This window comes from Dermacentor andersoni, chromosome 7 (genome assembly GCF_023375885.2).
Source record: "Dermacentor andersoni chromosome 7, qqDerAnde1_hic_scaffold, whole genome shotgun sequence".
NCBI lineage: Eukaryota > Metazoa > Arthropoda > Arachnida > Ixodida > Ixodidae > Dermacentor > Dermacentor andersoni.
In genome coordinates, this window is record NC_092820.1 from 177,736,245 (window position 1) to 177,757,570 (window position 21,326).

The window sequence follows — 21,326 nt, forward strand, 5'->3', positions numbered from 1 at the left end:
CCTCCTTAAAGGTTCAACTAGGGCATCCTGACAACAGCAGCGTGCCGATACAATGTCCTTGATGTGTACAGGTTACATTAGGTAGGGCATTCTGATAACGCCAGTATGCTGATACAGTGTTTGGGAACTATACAGGTTATGTAGGTTAGGTAGGGTACCCTAACAGCAGTACGTTGATACAGTGCTCTGCAAGTATACAGGTTATGTTAGGTGGGGCATCCTGACTACAGCAGTAGGCTGATGCAGTGTTCTAGAAGTATACAGGTTAGGTGAGGCATGGCAGCAGTACACTCATGCAGTGTTCTAGAAGTATACAGCTAACATTGGGTTGGGAATTTTGACAACAGCAGTATACCAATACAATGTCTTTGATGTGTACAGGTTACATTAGGGAGGGCATTCTGACAAAGTTGGTAATCTAACGTAGTGTTCTGAAAGTATACAGGTTATGTTACATCAAGTTAGGCACTCTTGATAGCAAGAGCCTCCCATCTGAGGTAAGAATAACTTTCTGTGGGCCTAGTTGATACATAGTTGACAAATATTTTTCAAAGTGCAAACCAGGAACATGGCACAAAAGGAAGGTCATTCACAGAACAGGCGCTAAACAGTTGAAGTAGCGCCTGCCCTGTGAATGACCTTCCTTGTGTGTTCGTTCAATCCTGCTCATTCCAATGTTTCTGCAAAAAATACAAAAGATGAAAACATAATTTGCTGTTCTGTTTCTTGTTTGCACTTTGAAAAATATCTGAGGTAAGGTTTTTGCAATTTTTGCAGTACATTTGATATTGGTAATCAAAAACTGCTCTGGGCGATCTTTTTAGCTCACCTCTAAAAAGGTGTACTAAGTGACTAGCCCGTCTCTGAAGTTGCAGCTTGACCTTGATGCTTCTAAGCCTAGCGACAGTGAATCCTGTGTTGTAAGCTGGGCTAATCAGTTGGCATGACAATAGCCATCAATCAGCATGCTTCTGACCCCATGTAGTTGCCAAATTCTGAAACTAAAATCTGGAGGGCGGTTTCACTCTAAAAGAGAGCTTTTTCAGCAACAGCTGAAGTCATGGTCATTTTGACTAGCAAAGAATTTGAGGGGAAACTCGTACATTGAGCGATGACGTGAAAAAATGAAGCACACCAAAAATGAGCCGTCCGGCAAGTGAAGGCGTACTTATAGGAATTGAGCAGCTCCGCTTGATGTTCAAGTCATGCAGGATTTTCGACATGATCTCCGGCAGCTGGCACTTCTTGGTCTCATCGCGGATGAAGTTTGTCTCTTGCTACATTGAACCAAGCACGCAATTGTTTAGTACAAAAAACCTTTGCAGAGATAGTTGGCTAGTAGCACCACATTGTTGAACTTACTTCGAGAGTCGTGAGGTAGTTTGCCAGCTTTCTCACAATGGGCTCGTACTGGATGGTACGCATTTTGGCATCGCAGACAAAGCAGAGGTTAAACATCAACCTGTTCCTGTCGTATTCGGCACTGTCAATCCCCACTGGATAACCGATCACTTTCATTTCGCACATGTTCCTAGAAAGATTGTGACAAAGAAAAAAAAAGAGTTCATAAAATGTGACGTGGTAGAAAGGGCTTATCTCAAAGGGCCTACACATACTTTACATAGAAATTCAATAATTTTCACATTAGAAATTGCTAATAGTCAGTATGTATGTAGGAGAGTTGTGTATCACATCATAAAGCTATGTATGTACACTACAGGCCAAAAGCATTATCACTGAGCTACCTCCAGTCACTTTGTCTTGTGCCACCAACTCAATTTCTATACGATTGCAAATTTGCTTCGTTCCCATAATCATAAGATGCTAGGGACTGCGTTACAGTTTTCCTGACACTCATTCAGCTATTCTATAAACCACGGGGCACCTGCTCCACGCATCACATGAGCCCAACTCCACTTCTTTATCAGCTAACCGCCTTCACCCTCAAATCCGCCCTGCGGTCTCCTTATTTCTCAAAGTTACTACGCTCCAGCGATTGTAGCGTGCATAACGTATAACATACGCTCAACACGCAACGGCATGCGACGACACGCGTAGAAGACGTCAGCGTGTGTGAGGCAACGTATATTCATAATCAACACTCGCTCGACAAGAATTTTAGCATCAGCAAGGGCCACCGCACGATCGAACACCGCTCACACTTACACAGTGATCAACTTGTGCTGAAGTTCGGGCTTTGGTATGAGGTAGACACTGATGGCGCTGAACGTTTCTTCGCTGATGTAGTTCACAGGAACCTGTGGTGAGCAAGCGAAAACAGCTCAACGCCGGTGAGTCATCAACGTTACAACGGAGATTCGTAGTGCAAAACTACAAACTACTACGTGGCAAGCGATTATCGTGCAAACCACGGTGCGTCAGAAACAAAAGTGCGCGCGTTTGCACTGATCGAGGCGGCTATAATGCATTTTAGTTGAATGCAGAGAATAAGCACCTACTTGGTACATTATCTTCGGCCCAGCCGTTGGATGGAATTCGCAGAAAAATATGCATTTTATCAGACTATCGCGAACTGTCCCGAGAGTCATGCTTGTTTGGTGATGGTGGCCGACAAGGAGCAATGAGCGACTTGTTGACTTGTTTGTAGCCTAGTGCAAACACCACGCGCACACCAGCGCACACCAATCTGTGCTCGTAAATGCGAGCACAAACACGTAGCTGAAAGAGTACTAGAGCTTCATGGTAGAGTGTACTAGTATATTCTAGTACATTAAGTAGAGTCTTGGTAGAGTGTACCACAGAACACCTATGGTGTACTAGCAAATAAACAACACAAGTATGTCTAAGAACGTTGAACAGTGACACGCCCACGGAGGAAGGAAACTAAGGAGAGGCCCTACCCCCTCCGCGCGCTAGGAGAAAAGTGTGGCGGAAATGACGTATAGGTTCTTATTTCTTTTGCTGCTTTTTTATTTTTTTTGCTGCATGGCCACGCCTTTTGGGCCACAATGGCGGCGTTGTTCTGATTTTTTGAGCGCGCACACGTGTTGCTCTGGTAGGTTTCGTGCCGTGGCAAAGGCGCTGTGTGGGCGGGTTTGCGTTAGTCACCGTGTCTTGTTGCGCTGTGTTACCTGCACCGTTCTCTGCCGGATGTTGCGCGAGCGCGCGCGCTCCGCTTGCGAAACCACGCGCAGCGCGGCGTGGTTTCGCGAAAGATGTAAACAAGAGAGGAGGGTGGCACAAAAGGCGGAGCATCGCCATGAGCAACGCCAACTTCCGGCTTCACTTTTGCTTCACAAAGAGTGACGTCAGGGCCTCTCCTTAGTTTCCTTCCTCCATAGAGTTTCTCACCATAATACCTAGAGGGTAATCTGGCGCCACCGTCTATGGGAGTTTCTTAAGGGGGCACCGTGCCGTCATGGGAATGACGGTATATGTGTCTGCGAGGCTCGTGTTGGCTGGTGTTGTAAGAGGCTTCGTCTAAAACGTGGATATGGCTATGCAAATAACGCGTTCTCAAAGAAAAATCTTCATAAAATGTTTCCATTCACGCATATTACATCTTTACTCACCCACGATGCATGACCAAGCGAAGAAAAGCAAGAACAGACGACCAACTGTTTCAAAGCGAGCGCGAACCTTGTCGTCTGTCCTCCAACTTTAGCGGCCCGCTGATACTTTTTACGTAACATGTAGTCGTACACACAATAACAAGTTCTCATAGTTAAACAAAACATGTTTACGCGTAATAATAAAGCTAAAACAACTTTTCACGTGCTATTTTAGCAGAAAATGAATCATTTCGACAGATGGAACGGTACTTGCCAAGCGCGCCTTCAAGGTGTCCTGTCTTACGAGAACGATGTCAATCCGAATCCACAATATACCGACATTCCCATGCATACCACAGCGCAGCAGCGCCAGATTTCCCTCTAGGTAATGTAGTGAGAAACTCTATGCCTTCCTCCGTGGACACGCTATGCCCAACTCAGGTCAACGTTTCATCCCTAAAATGAACCCCCAGAAATCCTTAAATTAAAGAAAAAAATCCCTAAATTTTTTTTGTTTACTTGTTAATGTGGCAATTTCAGCTTTAACAAAGTCTCAGCGCAGTTCACTCTTTGTTCCATTTGTTATACATTTTATCAGAGATAAATAAATGTGTATTAGCCGCATCTGTAGCTTTTTTCTTAATTTTTTTGTAGAGTTATCAGGCATAGAGGGTCGACAGATGGCGCCACCAGATAGAGGGGGAGTCATCAACGACACTCTGCTGACTCCCTCTGTATCTGAAGTGAACTACGAGCAGACGACTCCCGTTTCACCGCACCGCCTTTCGAGCTGCTCCTTCAGCAGGCTCATCTTCACGCGCAAAGAACCCATGCAGCCCTTTAAAAAAAGAATGGTCCCAAGTTGAAAGAGCTGGACATTGTCTGCTAAGCCCCGTCATCACATCAAGGTATTTTATTCAGACAACATTAACAGTCTTTTTATGATGCGCACAGAAAAACGAACATGTTGGACTTCGTTAAAGTCCCCTTCTCGCCTCAAATAGAACACTCAGAAGCGGTGAAATGGCGTACCTCACCGCACAGTTTTTTATTTATCAAAGTCTCAATCAAAGATTGTCAAACAGTAGTTGGAGCGATTAAGAAATGACATCACGAGAAAGTGACATCCCCAAAAATGTAATCTTGCTAGTTATAGAGCAGTGATTAAGATGTAGAGTTGGTAATTACAAAATCAGAAAATGGTTCCTTAAAACTGAGAATATATATGTTGTTCTGGTTGCGCAGCACGTTGCAACGAAGTGGTCTAGCATACGTGGAAAATGCTTTTCTTTAAAAAGAAAACGCTGCACAGTAGCACTTTCTTCAATAACATAAAAACACGTACGACGCAAATGATACTGTATGCAAAGATAACGTAAACTGTAACGTAGCCCAGCCTAGCGGGAGCGCATTGCCCAGCCGGCAACCCTGAGCTCCCAAGAGGCTGTTGCGTCGTGCTGTTGCACGAGACGGTCATTAGAGGAAACGCCAGTTCACGGGATTGGCCAGTCGTTTCAGCGGGTGCGAGAGAGAAAATCTGGGGGCGTTTGCGCCTGAAATTTCTCCCTTTGCCTAGGTACTACGGAGGAGAAGCCGATTTGCTTGTTTCGTATGCGTTTGTCCCTAGGCGCGCATTTTGCCGTGTGTCGGCTGGCGGTCCTTCAAATCAATGTCTCCTTTCTTGACGAAGCCGTGCGTGCCGTGCGTCGTGCATAAGTGTTCCTCCTGCGTCTCCTTGGATGTTGCCGGTAGGTTTGTTGCGCTTTTTGGTAACATACGGAACGTGCGGCGGGATCAGTGAACCTGTGATATCGAGGACCAATCGGATAACTTAATGCCACGGCGTAATGCCAAAGCATTACGCCGTGTCCATCATGTGTTGGTTATCGGTGCATACTGCACCCTTCAAGAGATACGCGTGAACATGCATGTCTGCATGTCGAAACACATTTAGCACCCTGTAGCTGGGAAAAGCGAAAGTCGTTATGCAATTTATGGCCGAGGACCACTCTGAAACGTGATGGCGGCCGCAGTGTTCCGACTGGTGTTATAGAAGTGGCGGGGTGCTTTTTTTCGTCCCGACGATATAATGGATTTTTACCAGTACTGCGACAGGATGGCATACGTCACAGGCAAACGGAGCCCTCACGAGAGCACCTGAGCTTATAATAACGCTCTGTCTAAATGTACATCCGATCCCGGCCACGGCGGCCGCATTTCGATGGGGGCGAAATGCGAAAACACCCGTGTGCTTAGGTTTAGGTGCATGTTAAAGAACCCCAGGTGGTCGAAATTTCCGGAGTCCTCCACTACGGCGTGCCTCATAATCAGAAAATGGTTTTGGCACGTAAAACCCCATAATTTAATTTAAATGTACGTCCGACTTGCCTGCTTTGCTTCCGTTTCGCTAGCTCTGCGGCTCCCGCTTACCGATTTATTGCACATGGTTTTGCTGAAGAACCTTTATTTATATCGAAGGGGACCATTCAAATATTCCATTTAAAAGTCAGAGAGCAGCGTACAAAAAGCGTTGCACGAGCGAAGGTACTGCTCCAGGAGAGCATGCCTGGTCTACACTATGGCCCCTATTCCTCGCCCGGGAAGAGACACAAAACATCTTTAATGAGACGAAAGATGGCTCATTAAATCAATAATCCGCCATCACCAACTCGGCACGAGCGCCGCACGGGCGAGAAAGTCTTTCCGACGTACACCCACTTTAGCAGTACATTTCAACTTGACATAGGCGACAGATTTCAAGAAGCACAGGCTGGTACACTTGGCTCACTGTAGCCCAGTACTGCCCGGTACTGCCATTTTTATGAGACACCTGCTGCTATCCCTTGCCACAACTGCGCCGTCACTTCCTTAACAGCGCCAGCACTGATGCTTGGCATCAGTAGCATTCGTGACAGAAAGTGCTTGCTCTTTGGCAACTGATGACCCAATTAATTTGCTACTTTCTTCTGAAATTTGTGCTCATAAGTGCTGCTCTTGTCGTCACTGTCAAACTGATCTCCTTTGTGTGATCCCTTGTAGTTTTTCTGTACCCTTCTCCCTGCACATGCTTGATCACTTTTTGTTGCTCTTCCCTGTCGCCATTCCTCTACAGTGGCACTGTCTTTTGCTATATGTGCCTGGCTGTCTATTGCTTATGCCGCATGTTCACTATAATGATTTCCTTCGCCAGATACGTGAATTATTAATTGCTAAAAAAACTTTTATCTGCAGGGTCTCCTGGAAATTCATCCACAGCTGGAAACCAAAATTGTGCTTCATCCCAGACCACAGCTTATCTCCACATCAAAGCCTCATATCACCATTACATCTCCAGTCTCACTCACGTTAGCTCTGAACAGAAAAAAAAAAAAGAACAGTTGCTGCACTTCACAAGGCAAGAATCCATCTCATCATTTTCTCCTGGGGGGGGGGGGGGGGGTGTATTCTGTAAGAGTACACCTAGTGGGCTGTCCATTTCGGCCACTGCCGATTGGATTCAGCTGTGAGAGGAGGAGACGAGCAGCCCTAGCCAATCAGTAGCGGCCGAAATGGACAGTCCACTAGGTGGGCTCTTACAGAATACTCCTCCCCACCCCCCACCCCCCTGCTCACCACATCTTGCCTGCTTTCTCTTGTCATGTATGACTTTGCACATACTTTTCGTTCATGTTCTCCTTTCTGCTTTGGCACTACACCTATGCTTTTTTTTTGTTGTTGTTCAAGCAATAGCTCTTCATTGCCATTGCTATTTTCTCGGCCTTCGCGTATTCTATTGCAGTCACTAGCATCATACTTACTAATCAGTGCGGAAACAATGAAAGACACACGGAAGGGCACTGGACGAGTGCTGTCTAATAACTGAAATTTATTGAACACTAGCATCAAATGTCTCTTACCTTTGGTTGCTCCATATAACTTGCTAGAAATGCAATAGAAATTTCCATCATAGGGCATTCAGTCTTGGAGCATACTGAAATTATAGCTATTTGCTTTGTGATGAAGTATTGCTTTAGTAAAAAACAACTAATTAACTTGGCAAGTTGTTTCCAAAGGCTACATCCTTTGCATGTCCAAATGTCCACACCTTGCAAGTTCCTAAAGAACTTCACAGCTTCAAAGGCTTTTGCTTCATAATTTTGCAGCTTAATTTAGCATTTTACCCCCGGTGTTCATCTCATTATTGTGGTTGTTGTGTGACAGTACCGAACTTAGACCTTAGCATGAAGCAATGCTTAAAAACCGTTGTGCTCTTACACGCTTTATCAAATCACTGCTTTGTTTTAATGTTACTGGTGCTGTGGCTTTGGTGTTGGCTGCTAAGCCCAAGGCCGTGCAATCAAATCCAAGCCCCTGCGGCCACATTTCGATCGGGGCAAAATGCAAAAAATGCTGTGCGCCTTGCATTGGGTGAATGTTAAACCCAGGTAGTCAGAATTAATCCAGAGTTTCTCATTATTGCATCCCTCATCATCATTTAGTGATTTTGGCATGTAAAACCACTGAACTTAATTTTTAAGTATTGTCTTTGCCAAGTACAAATCTAGATTTTGGATGTCACTGCAAATGTAACCAATACACAGATTTAAATACTTTGTCATCTAAAGAAAAATGGGACACTATAAAATGCAGTAATCACCATTATGTGCCTTGCAGCCAGAACAATATCAGCATGCTAGGAAGCACCATCGCCATTGCCTGTTGCTTGACGACTCCATTACACCTCTTCACAGTCAAACAGAACAGCTTTCACCTCCAACTTTTGTTCACTCTCCTTTGCCTGTTGTCTAATCATCTCGCCAAATTCTACGGTTGCTATCCTGTTCTCCAGCTGTGAATCGTGGTTGAACCACTTCAAACGTCTGTCGACTTGTTTATCTGACACAGTGAAGTAAAAGTGTACTTACTCACTGTGAAGTAAAAATGCACTGCAGTGATGTTGCAGTGATACTCTTGCCAGAATAACCTACTTTTCATGAAACCAGAGTAGTAGTCAGAAGACTGGCATTTATGCCAGCTGCATTGCCAAGCTCCTGCACAAGAGCAGAGCTTAGCATCTGAGCATTCGCATCATTCTGAGTATTCTTGCATATCATTTTCGCTCGTTAAACCTTGCTACAAGACATTAATTTTCAGCAGCCAAGCCTGTCAGCTTTGGTCAATCTTTCGTGCTCTGAGCTGGTTTGATGCAATACTTTTAACGGAATTTCTTTATTTCTGTTTATTATGTGGTCAGTGACAGGATTTTTTTTTTATGCAAGAATGTTAAATGGTTCCTTCAGTGAAAAAGCCGGCAGCACCTGTAGCAGCAAAACGGTGCCTAATTTCCCGTTGACTGACGCCATGTGAGCACACGAGGCGCGCTCATGACACTAGCTTGCACTTGCTGGCTCATGTCTCAGCAAAGGAAAGCGAGTGAAGGGGAACATCTGCTGCTGCGCTACTTTGCGAGGGGAGAGTGCATTGCTACGACAAAACATCACCTTCCCTCTCGCAAGCCTGTGTTACCACCTGTTCCTTGTCTACTCAAGCTCTTGTGTGTGTTCTAACTGCGCCTCGGTGAGGCTAAATCAATATGTGCCAAGCGTCTTAACGTGCCCGCTTGCCCGCGAGGAGTTCATAACTCGGACTGCTCAGTGGCGTTCAGTTGGACATTAAAGTATTCACAACTCATAAGAAGTGCTTAGGTATCCTCGGATTTTCTTCGTACTTAATGCACAAACTTCGAAGTCATTTTTCCTGGCGAAATTAGTTAAATATCTTTTGTCTGCTGTCCGGCCTTTGTGTGAGCCTTATACATCTTCGCAGCCACTCCTGTCATGCACAGTAATTTGTGTACTTGTGCTTGTATCTTCCATGGCATATGATTAATTAATGCATTTTATTTGCATGATCCAACTAAACATGATCTCAAAAAGCTTCACTTGACTGCTCACTTGTCCCTGTGGCTACATTGTGTGGATGTACTATCAGCATCAAATGAAACGCAAACGGCAGAGTGCATGCCTGTAGCATCACTGAATGTATAGTGCACACACTTGGCCAATCATCACCCTCACAGGCGTGCACATCTGGTTTCACAACACTGTGCAATGATGCCCTATACTGAGATATTTTTCTTTCTGTTTTGCTTCTTGCTTTCTTAGATTTCTGGTTTTTTTTTGCTTTGAAATAAAAGGAAAGCATAACAGAAAGAAAATTTGACTGCATTCAATGTGTTAGAAAACGTTCACTTCAATATTTTTTTCTCACACTTCAATCAAAAGCAGTGTGGCAACACTGAGTCTTGATGAAATGAATTGGCACCCTCAGAAACTGTTCCCACTGGTAATCGAAGCTGATCTTGAAGGCCACGCTTTTGTCTACTGCAAAAACTGGAACTGATTTCAGGAGCTGGGAAATACGTTATGGCCCTCATTCATTGTTTTGCTTTTGCATCTTGGCAGTTTGCTGCTGCTATTTATAGCACAAGTGAAGGAATTGTAGCACAAGTAACACTGACACCTGTGCTGCCCTTTTTGGTGCCAGAGTGTGTGAAGGAAGGCTGCTATCTGGTCTTGAAATCCATCGAAGCAGCCTTATTCCCAGACATCACACAACCTTGCCAAAATGGCGGTTGGCACGAAGGGTCTAGAGGCAGCGACTTGAAATAGAATTTTCGACTTACCATACCAGAAATGGTTTTATTTCCAATAAACTTTCTTGGTTGTCCTTTAGGCGAAAAGCTGCAATATACAGCTTTAATGTGCCTGAAAGCCCTCGCATGGCAGCAGTAAGTCTCTTATCGGCAAACATATAACATACGAAGCACTAATCTATTAGGATATACATTTATAATGTAGCAAAAGAAATGTGTGAAATCTAAAGAAACATTCATCTTTTCAGATAATTATATAGTATTTATAAAATAAGTTCTTCTTAATGCACAACAAAGCTAAGATGCATATTATATGTATTATACATCCCAAAGGATCACATTTCAAAAATAAGCACTACAGACAACATGTCTAGCATGTACACTCGCACACAAAATGTTACAGAGTGCGCAAGCGTGTGGCAAAACGACCCTTCTTCCCTTCTAGCTGTGCACCCATGGTATCGAGTTTGCACGCATGCGCGTCCCTCTGAGACTGCAAGCGTGCATGTTTCTGCACTTCCTCCTTGTTCGCCGGCGATATCCGAATGTAGCCGTGAGGTGCCCCTCTTGCGATGGGCGCGAAACTATGTGAAGCCTGAGCTTGCGCGTGCCGCTGCGGCTGCTTTTTGTCGAGTCACGAGCGCCGACGCATACGGCCCAGTGGCGAACCCAGTAAGTAATTTTTTTTTTAATGAGCTGCACCATTTTGTGTCCAATCTTTGTTGTTTCTTTTTATGAATGGGGCATTCTCCCACAGAAGAGCATGTCAGAAAATGCCCCCTATAGAAGGAGACAGTGTCAACTCCCATTGAAGACCAGCAGTTAGGACACATGGACCTGTGACAGAAAAGCTGCCGGATGGATCTGGGACAGCGACGCTGGCCTGTACTTTCCTATCGTCTCCATTATCCATGGCAACCTGGTATGAAGAGCATGCGTTGGCCATTTATGCTTGAACTACTTTTTCCTGGAAACAGTTAACAAAATGTTTTGCATGGAACAAAGAAGGTATGTTCACCTTCGCAAGTAGTGGCTCATAGGGAAGGCTGGCACATTGGCTGAAGGGATCAAGGTTGGACATGTTGATCTCAACTGCACTTTTAACTCGAAGTCTATGGCAGCCTGAAAGCAAGAGTGCTTATGCTAATTTTCTGTTTGCCCTACGACATAGAATACACTGCCTACTTAAAGTACTCGGTAAAGCTGTTGAACAAGTTCAACTTAGGAGGAATTGTAGAAGCCCGGTAACCTGGGAAAGTTGGTATGATTTCACTGAGAGGGAAAATTAATTTGCACCCATTCAAATCTGAACTACTGGAGGCACCAGGACCTAAGCCAGAGAACCAGGGGTAGAGAGGCTGGCCAAGACTGCTTTCATCAAAACTCTTAGTAACATGATGGGAAGACGTCTGCCAGCCAATAACCGCTCAACTAAAACTGTGCAGCACAATGTGGACAAAGCAAGACATAAAAGCTATAGAGACAAGCCCACGATAAGTATGCTCATCCCTGTAATGTTGTTTTCCTTTTTCGACGATGCATGGCACAGTTTTACTTTAAGCTCATGTTTACAAAATGGCCTCATACTATGTTTTATTGTGGAGTAACTGTTTATTCCATCACATAGTCAGCGAGATCATTACAACAGTCAAGTGAAACGTTTACCTCTGCAAGCAGCAACAAGCTTTCAGCACAAGCTTGCATGGGCTGTGAATATGCACAGAGTAAGTGTACGACATGGCTTGTTGTGTCAGGTGCACTGTCACATTGGCCAACTGTATGAGGAAGCTGGGAGATTCCAAGCTTGAGAGTATTAGTTATAGTAATGGAAAGAATGTCGTATAGCAATAATTCATTACAATTAAACCTTGTTATATGAAACAATTATAAATAGAATTACTGCTTAAATAACAGGTGGTGAATCACCAAGAGAATTACATGTATATGAAACTTCATACATCAAACTTGCTCAGACAGTAAATGGATATATTGAACTCCGTAGCATTGGACATTGGGACACATATTAAAGGCTTCACTGCAGTACATCGGCAGATCCTGGTGGCGCAAATAGGACCTACAAATTCTGCATGGGCTAAAGGGTAGAAAGCGCTGCTCTGAATGTATCTATGTAGTCAAACGCCTTTTTAACAAAGTGCTCGCACCTTCAAAATCCTTCGCTATGCAGGTCACTTTGTTTTAAAGGTTGCGCAGCTCACTGCTCACAATAGCTAAGCACTTTCAACAAAAGAAAATCTTTAACAAGAATTCAAGAGAGACTTAATGAAATAGACCGCTAATTTTTCTCTGCAAAATATCCCTGACAGCACGTTCTACTGTAGCCACCCTATGCTCCATTGAGGTTCCCAGCTTGCTCTCCAACCAAATGCAGGAACCATGCAAAGCAAAGCCCCCGATTGTCTAGTGCCCCTAAGCCTCCCTTGCTGCAAAATTTTTCGTCGCCTTCGTTGACATTCGCGGCCTATCCATGCATTCATCAGCCGTTGATCCGTCACAACAAGTAGCATACGAGGTGAGTAAATCCTGGAGCAGGGCAACAGAACTAGTAATATCAGCACGCTCTTCAAATACACTGCTGTTAGCGCTAGCGCACAGCTTACCCTGGTGACATCTTCGCGGGGCAGTGGCGGCACTGATGCGGCATTCGTTTTATAAACGTAAGTCAGCCGCCAGGGATGCATAAGTTTCTTTGTTTTACAGGCAAATTAATTGTGGTCTTCATTGTAGAGCTGTTCAACTGTAATCTAGTGCTTATGCTGACGCTACTTGCTGCATGCAGCGGTTCGTTTTCCTTACGTGATAGTGTGCGACGCTGTTGTATCTCAGCTTTCGGACTTTAAAACCAGCAAGCACCTAAAATGTGCTGCATAATAGACAGTGGGTCATCACTGTGCATGCGCAGAACGCTAAACGACCCATTGCGTATAGCGTACGCGCACTATTTCTCAGATTTAGCATTAGTGTCTTTGCGTGGTTTGCAGAATTTGCGTGAAACATGGCGGCGGTCCCGGCTGCCAGCTTCGAATTGAATTTGGCGTTGCTTTTGTAAAATGGACTTCGTTCTTTGCAACTGACTGTGTAAATGGCTTTCGCTTAGTCTCAGGCTGCTTCGACGACAGAGTATTATGGATAACCTTGTGATGTTTTCGAGATCGCTTCTCGTTTCGAGTGAGTTGAAACCTAATGAAAGAAACATCCGACATGTTAGCACCACCTATAGCTACAGTCGGGAGATGGCCGCAATGACGGCACATGGCCTCTAAGATCTGAACATCTCACAGGCCAACTCAACCTAAAGAAATGTGTGCTGCTTAGCATACGCTATATATACTTTAGCGTATAGCATATGCTATAGTTGCGTACGCTAAATTAAAACTGTAATGTCGGACCCATAAGTTAACTTCATCCCAATACAGTGGTGTTACGCATTCAACCATGCACTTAGCATTGTGATGAAGTATACCAACAGTGGGAAGGGGTCACAAACACTGGACATAGCAAGGTTACGCGGTCAAGCATACCATAGCGCTGAAGCATATTGAAAGTGGAAAAAGATAAAATTACATGCAGAGTATCCTGTGGGAGTTATCTAAATGATGCATAAGCATTTGCGACTGATCACCTACTGTTTTGTCGTCATATGCTGCTGCGTTTCATATAATTGCGAGAAACGCCACGAAAAAAATCATGAAATGGAGAAGCGCATTTGCAACACCAAAATGTTAAACTGAGACCAGCATGAGTATGAAGCAGACGCCAGTAGTAGCACTGTTCACTCCTTTTATATCATGGTGCATTTGGATGATGTTGCTGCTTCATGGAAGATGAGCATTGGCCAATGCGTGCTGTTCTACGTGACGTAATTGAACAGTGTCACGTTAGGTAGACGTCATACGTAGATGTGGTCAATGATGCTGCCTCCTCTCGATGCAAACCATTATCAACTGTACATCAGCGGCCACTGCTTATGGCACGGCTGCGCAGGCCCGATCTTACAGTTCGCTCGCTCATGCGGGCCTTATCTTGAAAGCAATTATCTTACGTGACGGACGGGTTTCCTCATTGGGTAAGCATAGAAACCTTTACGCATTTTGTTTTAAAGTGAAGCTTTCTTTGTCTCTTCCTTTGACTTTCCCACTCCAGCTGCTGCTGTGGACTGCTGCTGATGTCACACACACCACGTCGGGGGGGAGGGGGGGTGTTCAGAGTGTGTATATACATGACAGGCACAAGTAAGAGAGGAAAGGAGATGGGAGAAGCTTGTTTTCACCCCACCGCATCGAATGTGCACAATGCCCTCTGGAGCTCCCTGGCCGTTGTCACATTAGCCACCTGACAGCTGCGATTATTCGTGACTCCCCTCAGAAGCACTGAAGAAACTGCAGCACTTATGTGCGAGGCGAGAGGGGACACAGATAGAACTGTAGAGAGAAGAAGAGGGAGGAGAAGAGGCAGTTCCCATATAAGATGGGGGAAGTGACATGAGAAGGCAAGGAAACTCCACTAACATACAACAACGGTTGCGGTGTGCTTATGTTCAAGGCACAATACATTACGTTGCTGCTATTTCTGAAAAAATAAACACAATGAAAAATGTCAAGCGGGCGATTCACACAGGGCGTGCAGAAGCAGAGCCGCATTAATTAAAGCACACTGCAGCGTCCAGGAAACACTACAGAAGTAGTTGACCGTCAAATCAACACTTCTGTGCCCGCTGCATTAGCTCTGCTGCTATGGCATTGCGAGAGGTCATGGATTTGATCCCAATCGCGAGAGCCACATTTCGACGGGGGCGAAATAGAAAACCCATGTGCACTTAGATTTTGGGACACATTAAAGAACATCACGGTGTCAAAATTAATCTGGAGTCTGCCACTATGCCGTGCTTCATAATCTGAGTGTCGTTTTGGCACGTACAGCCCCATAATCCAATTCAAGTTTAAAACTTCTGCCATAACGCGATGTGCCATCTGAGGAAATGACAACACTCAACCCTCTCGGGTTATAAGATATGGCCCACAACAATGCTTCATGCAAACACCTCTCCCTGTGTGTTCTGCCTATTACGCAGACAAACAGCAGTGGTGCCCACAAGGTAACGTTTAACATCAATTCGCCAATGTCGTGTTAGCCTAAACGTTGAAGAAATTAAGCTTTAGCCGTCAACACTGCTAATTATCGTCAATCAGAGCATCCAGCATGGAAAGCTTCACTTACATCAATTCCCACAGAGTGTGGGATCTGCATAATTTTTCCCTTATTCCTCATTTTTGTGTGCATAGCATGAACAGGAAGATGTTCCAATGAGCTCAGTTTTGAAAATATAGTATTATATGTGCAATCTCCGGTTACGGTAAAAGCACCGAAACCCTTAGGAAGTGTACAGGCAGGGATTTAGAGCTATTTCCAGCAGGGTTGTGGTGATTCGGGCCCTTGCTTCGCCCATCTTGCAAGCTCCATACACGAGACTGCAACACAGCCTTGCACATGTTCCCGACTATACATGCGCACATGTGCCGTCATCTGTCGCAGTATGAGCCCGAGCCATCTAATAACTCGCATGACACCCATTCAAAGCTGGTTCTGACGTTGCTGCAGTGATGGACCGCAATAGATTACAGAAGCTCCAGTGCATAACACAACTGCATTGCGGTGAAGCTCAGTCTAGGGCATTGGCATTGAAACTTGTTTAAGAAATCACATTTCCTCAAGCCACAACCAGCATGCGTATTCGTGCTCTTAAACTGCACAAGGGCCATCCATATGCCGACGTGTCGGAATGTTAAGTCAGGTGTAGTTCTGACCAGAATGCACATATTGTTTGGCATGTCTAGAAAGTGTTCCTAAAGTCACCTCTGCCGCATTACAGTTGAGTTAAGCAGGGAAGCTTATGCAATGTATTGCACTGAAGCATATTAAAAGCGAAAAATTGCAATTTCATTGCTGTGGTGATTTAAGCCCCTTGTTTGGGGGGCCATGACCGTGCCCCTCTGGAGGGCACAAAGGAGCGAGGAATCATGGTTGGAGAGCATGACACAAACCCTGGCAATGGAGAAACAGCTTTGATGACCTGCTCTACCGAAACTGCACTGCTTGTTCAGCAGGTGTTAACCAAGAAGCTAGAAAAATGAAACCTAGTAGTCCGGATATTTATTGACCACAGCAAGGCTTTTGACAGTCTGCAACACAAGATTCTATTAACAGAGTTGACTGCCAACAGTGTACATGGAATGACATATTTTGTTGTGTTCGTATCTGCTTGATTGCAGGCAATGCGTTGTTATTGGAAATAGTATTTCCTCGGACGGCAATATTGTTAAGTGTCCCACAGGGCAGTATTTTAGGTCCCCTTCGACATTTACGTTAATGACATGATAGACATACGAGGGTTGATCCAGAAATAAGGTTCCCATCAATTTTAGAAGTAGAGAACATTGTTTATTCTCATAGAAATTTACATTATTGGAAAGATGAAACTTACATAATCGCCATCTTTTTCTATGCATTTTTGTATACAGTGCTCCAATTTCTGTATCCCAGTGTCGTAGAAGTCTGCCGCCGACCCATTGAGGAAGCATTTCACCTCTTCGACTTCATCGCTCCGGAAACGTTGGCTACTCAAATGTTCCTTTAGCTTGGGGAACAAGTGATAATCACTAGGTGCAAGGTCCGGACTGTACGGTGGGTGGGGCATGACAGTCGACCCAAAGTTTGTCAAAAGTTCCTGGGTTTGACAGGAGACGTCAGGTCGGGCGTTGTCGTGAAGCAGTGTTACACTGGCTGCCAGTTGTCCTCGCCGGCAGTTCTGAATAGCTTGCCTGAGTTTTCATAGTGTTGCACAATAACTCTCAGAGTTGAATGTTGTCACACGTTCCATTAAATCGATCAGCAGTACTCCCTTATGATCCCAAAAAACAGTGACCATGACTTTGCCAGCAGAAGGAGTTTGAACTTCTTTGCGACTGGTGACTCTGGGTGACGCCACTCTTGGGATTTTTGTTTCATATCAGGAGTGAAATGAAACACCCACTTTTTGTCTCCCATAAAAATGGAGTCCAACAATCCTTCCTTCTTGACAATTTTGAAGAAACTGGCGAGCACAGTCAAGGCGTTTCTCCTTGTAGTCTGATGTCAATAGCCACGGTATCCATTGAGCACAACACTTCTGATACCCCAATACTTTAGTCAAAGCTCTTTCCACTGTACCGTGAGAACTTCCAGGAATCTGAGCAATAAGTTGACAGATGTTGATCCTCCTCTTCCGAAGCACTTTGCGTTGGGCCATCTTGATAACCACCTTCGAAACTGACGGTCTTCCACTCCGTTCTTCATCGTGGACTTTCTTTCAACCAGCACTAAACTCCCTAAACCACTTTCGGACGTGTTGAATGGACATGCACTTGTCGCCATACACCTCTGTCAACTGATGATGAATATCCACGGGGGAGTCCCCTTGGTGTGCAAAAAGCGAATTGCGGAACAAATCTCGTACTTGGCGCGATCAACAATGGGAACCTCCATATCGGACGGCTGCTGAGCCAAGAATGAGCGGTGCAGCGAAGCAAAGTGCGGCTGGGGGGAATGGAGAGTGGGGGAACAGCCGCCTGCATGAGTGTTGCCGGATTTCACCTCGCACCTTCCCGTGCGGCTGGAGCTCTTTGGGAACCTTATTGCTCGATGAACCCTTGCAGAAAGCGAGGCAACAACCATTCTATATGTGGATGATACCAGCCTGTTTGTCTCTGGTCTGGAGGCTTGCGATGTCATTCCTAAAGCGAACGCGCTCCTTTCCACTTCATTGGGATGGTCCAGCCACAACGGCCTTAAAAATATTATTTCTTTCCAGAACAGTTGAAATTACAAGTTTACCAGGCACTATTTGCGTCTCATATTAACTACTGCATGCATGTGTGGGGCACCACTGTGAACACTAACACAAGCTTTTTCTTCAGAAACGTGGACGTCGGAATTATTGCTAACGTTCCGTACCTCCACACATCACCACATTTCACCAAATTTAACGCGATTTCAAACTCCCAGATCTGTATGGCTTTCCTTTACTCTATTCATATTTTTTTCCTCTAACAAAGTCTCTTCACTTGTAAAATCACTGTCGGGACTACAGCCAGGATAGATGGCTCGTGCCAAAAAGGCTAACAATTTATCTAATGCAATCGCTAACCTGCAATGTTCCTTTACTTCTTAATAAGTATGAAAACCAAGGCATTATTAATGTTCATGTATTTATCCGGAAAGAAACTCGAAATATTTTTTGGTCTACAATCATTCATTACATGATGCCTGCGCACGGGAACAAATGTATGGATATCCATAACTGGGAGTTACTAATGCGCTGTTCTTTCTCTCTCTCTCTCTCTCTCTATAATATATATATATACATATATATTTTGATGGGCTCAGACACTGAACCAGTGTTTACAGTCGTCTTCTCTGAAGGACAAGAAGCCCCCGGAAAGGCTGGTGACAGTCATCGGAGACGTTGATCTTCCCAACGATGTCAGGCATGTGTTGAACAAAGGTCTGAAATTCAGCCACGAGCCACGGATAGAAGCACATGGGTTCCTGGCGCTTAATAGGCGCATAGCAGGAAAGGCATTGGAAGAAAACCGTGAAAGATGCCTTCTGGATGGTGTGGATACGCTTATAAGATCTACGACCAGCACTAACACGTTGACTAGCAAAGATTCTATGGGAAAAGTCGTGTCGTATTTCAGGAAGAATAGACTCCGGCTTCTTCAAGCTGACAAGTATGGTGGGTTTGTGGTGCTCACCAAGGAAGAGTTTCAAAAAAGAGGCCGCGAAGCAATTGCAAAGAACTTCATCCCTCTGAAAGCTAGTGTGACGCGAGTGAGAGGCAAGGCGGCTGCGATGTGCAAAGAATTAGATCTGAGCACGCTGGCCAATGACATTGGTAACAGCAAAAGCAATGCCCTTTCCATGTTCTTTACGGCCAAAACGCACAAACTGTCCGTGCCATTCAGAACAGTGGTCAGCGAAAATCGAACTTGGCTGATTGTGTTAAGCAAGTTTCTTCAAAAGCACCTCACATCCCTTAAAGTTCAAGATCCGTACGCCACAACGAGTTCAAAAGATGTTAGGTTTCTTGAGGAATGTACTTCCAATGGTTATGTGTTTTCAGTAGATGTTGAAGACTTGTTTTACTCTGTGCCCCACGATGCCTTATTTCGTTCTGTCAGAGATGCTATAGAAAGTAACGGTGCAGTAGAGTTCCAAAACTCCTCTGGCGCGTCAATATATAATTTTATGAAAATGCTAGAATTTTACCTTGATGTGACGTTAATCTCTTTCGAGAACAAGTTTTATCGACAAAGACAAGGGATTTGTATTGAATCCTGCGTAGCCCCGGTGCTTACTAACATTTTCTTAACCTGTATTGACAGCGCCTTGGAGCCAATTTTAACATGGTGCTTGTCCTGTGTCGTTCTCCCCACTTGTGAACGTCTTCGTTGGCGCTGTTCCTTCCTAAATCAAGTATGCACCATTTAGCCCAAATGAATGTTGTCCTGAACTTCTAGACTCTTTGATTTTGTCATCGCCGCGTCTAGCCATAACCACTATGGTCTAGCCCCAGGGAGCCCAAACAGAGGAAACGAAGGTAGAAATGAACGATAAAGGTAATCTAAAATGACGCAGGAACTAGGCAGCCACCGTACCTGCGGTTAATCAAACATTCAAATTTTGACACTTCACGTGCCAAAGCCAAGAACTGATAATGAGGAACACCGTAGCGGTGAACTGCAGATTAATTTTCACCGCGCGGGATTCGTTAACATGTATTCAACGTACGGTACACGGGCATTGCATTTTTACTTCGTCGAACCCCGTCGAAATGCGGCCTCCACGACCGAGATGTGATCCCACAACCTCACTTTCGCAGCGCAACGCCAAAACCACTAATACAACATGGTGGGTCTAGAAGCCATCAGGACAGTTTCAGTTGGCTGGACCAATAAACCATATTGCTTTTCACAAAATCCCGCAAAAGTTGCGGAGTCCAACATGACGGTCTAATGTGCGGAGTTTATTTTAAACTTGTTTCAATGCCAGGGCAGAGTACTCAGACTTCGCCAACGTTACATCGCGATTGCATCTTCTGTCAGAATAGTAGATGCTTTCGGATTGCTACAGGCGCGCCCGTGCAGCCCACGCAGTTCGTGCGTGGTTGCGGGCCGGAGGAGAGAGATATGCACAAGAGAGGATATCTGCCACGCCTTCCGACGTCACTCATGCTTCGCAAAGAGTGACGTCAGCATCTCTCAGCTTTTTCTTTCCTCCATGGTCAGAGCACCCGCAGATATAAAAGGCCCGCTTGCACGCACTGAGCATAGTTATGTAATCGGTTTTTAGGAAACCCCATGCTTCTCTTCGCGGTCTCGCAATGGCGAAAGTTGCTTCCTTTGAATGTCAGTACTGCGACCGGCGGTTAGCGAACAATCGCAGTCTGCAGAGGCACATAAAACTTGTGCACAAAATCACTCACCCGAAGTACAACTGCGACGAGTGTGAAGTAGCCCTGACTTTGAAAGAACTGGAGTACCGCCATATCAGCGTGCATTTCTTCGAGCCGGAATATGAGAGGTATCACTTTCTGACAATGCCAGGTAAGACACTTGCTTATTCTCTCAAAGCAACGCGTGATTACCGCTGCACCTGTTATTTTTGCATTACGGGCTTGCAGAGTGAATGATTCACTTGTTCACTTATTGCTTGAAATGTGCTCATTTATGGTGCTTTCATGCTTAACATTTTATCTGACCATGCACTAGCTGCAACTTATACCATCATACATTAAATTGCATGCTTATCATTGCTGTTTTGAATCGAAACAATGCAGAATCATTGGTGATGGATCTTTTTTAGGAATCTCATATTTAAGTTTTAAAAAAATGTACCCGCCGCAGCGGCCGCATTTAGATGGGAGCGAAATGCAAGAAACGCCTGTGTGGCACGTTAACGGGACACTAAAGTGAAAAATTATTTCTTCTACATCAGTAAATTACCGTTCTACAACACCAAAAACACCACTGTTACAATGATAAGACGTTTGGTAAGCCAGAAAAAGCGCAAGAACGAAATACGGGTTGCGACGCCTACTTGAGTTCCCGCACCTGGGGGCTGTG

The 21,326-nt window shown here is 44.8% G+C and overlaps 1 protein-coding gene and 1 long non-coding RNA gene across 7 annotated transcripts in view; one reads left to right on the plus strand and one right to left on the minus strand.

The window, feature by feature from the left end:
- Nucleotides 1–2,852, minus strand: part of Nprl2 (Nitrogen permease regulator-like 2) — a 67,354-nt gene extending 64,502 nt beyond the window's left edge. For 3 of the 5 annotated variants that reach the window (XR_011895886.1, XM_050180457.3, XM_050180456.3), the window contains exons 1-4: nt 2,460–2,852; nt 2,167–2,258; nt 1,363–1,531; nt 1,136–1,277 (exon numbers count right to left, since the gene is read on the minus strand). Coding sequence is in view for 4 of the 5 variants with exons in the window: in XM_050180457.3 (XP_050036414.1) it covers nt 1,136–1,277; nt 1,363–1,531; nt 2,167–2,258; nt 2,460–2,549 (493 nt within the window). In the remaining variant the exon portion in view is untranslated. The remainder of the gene's footprint in view (nt 1–1,135; nt 1,278–1,362; nt 1,532–2,166; nt 2,259–2,459) is intronic. The other 2 variants (XM_050180460.3, XM_050180458.3) reach the window with 1 other exon arrangement.
- Nucleotides 2,853–5,163: 2,311 nt separating this feature from the next.
- The window catches only part of LOC126538952 (uncharacterized), a 38,606-nt gene continuing 22,443 nt past the window's right edge, over nt 5,164–21,326 (plus strand). The window contains exons 1-2 of one of the 2 annotated variants that reach the window (XR_011895890.1): nt 5,164–5,260; nt 10,904–11,068. This is a non-coding gene — a long non-coding RNA (uncharacterized lncRNA). Of the gene's footprint in view, nt 5,261–10,903; nt 11,069–20,250; nt 20,808–21,326 lie in introns of those variants that run through there. The other variant, XR_011895891.1, reaches the window with a different exon arrangement.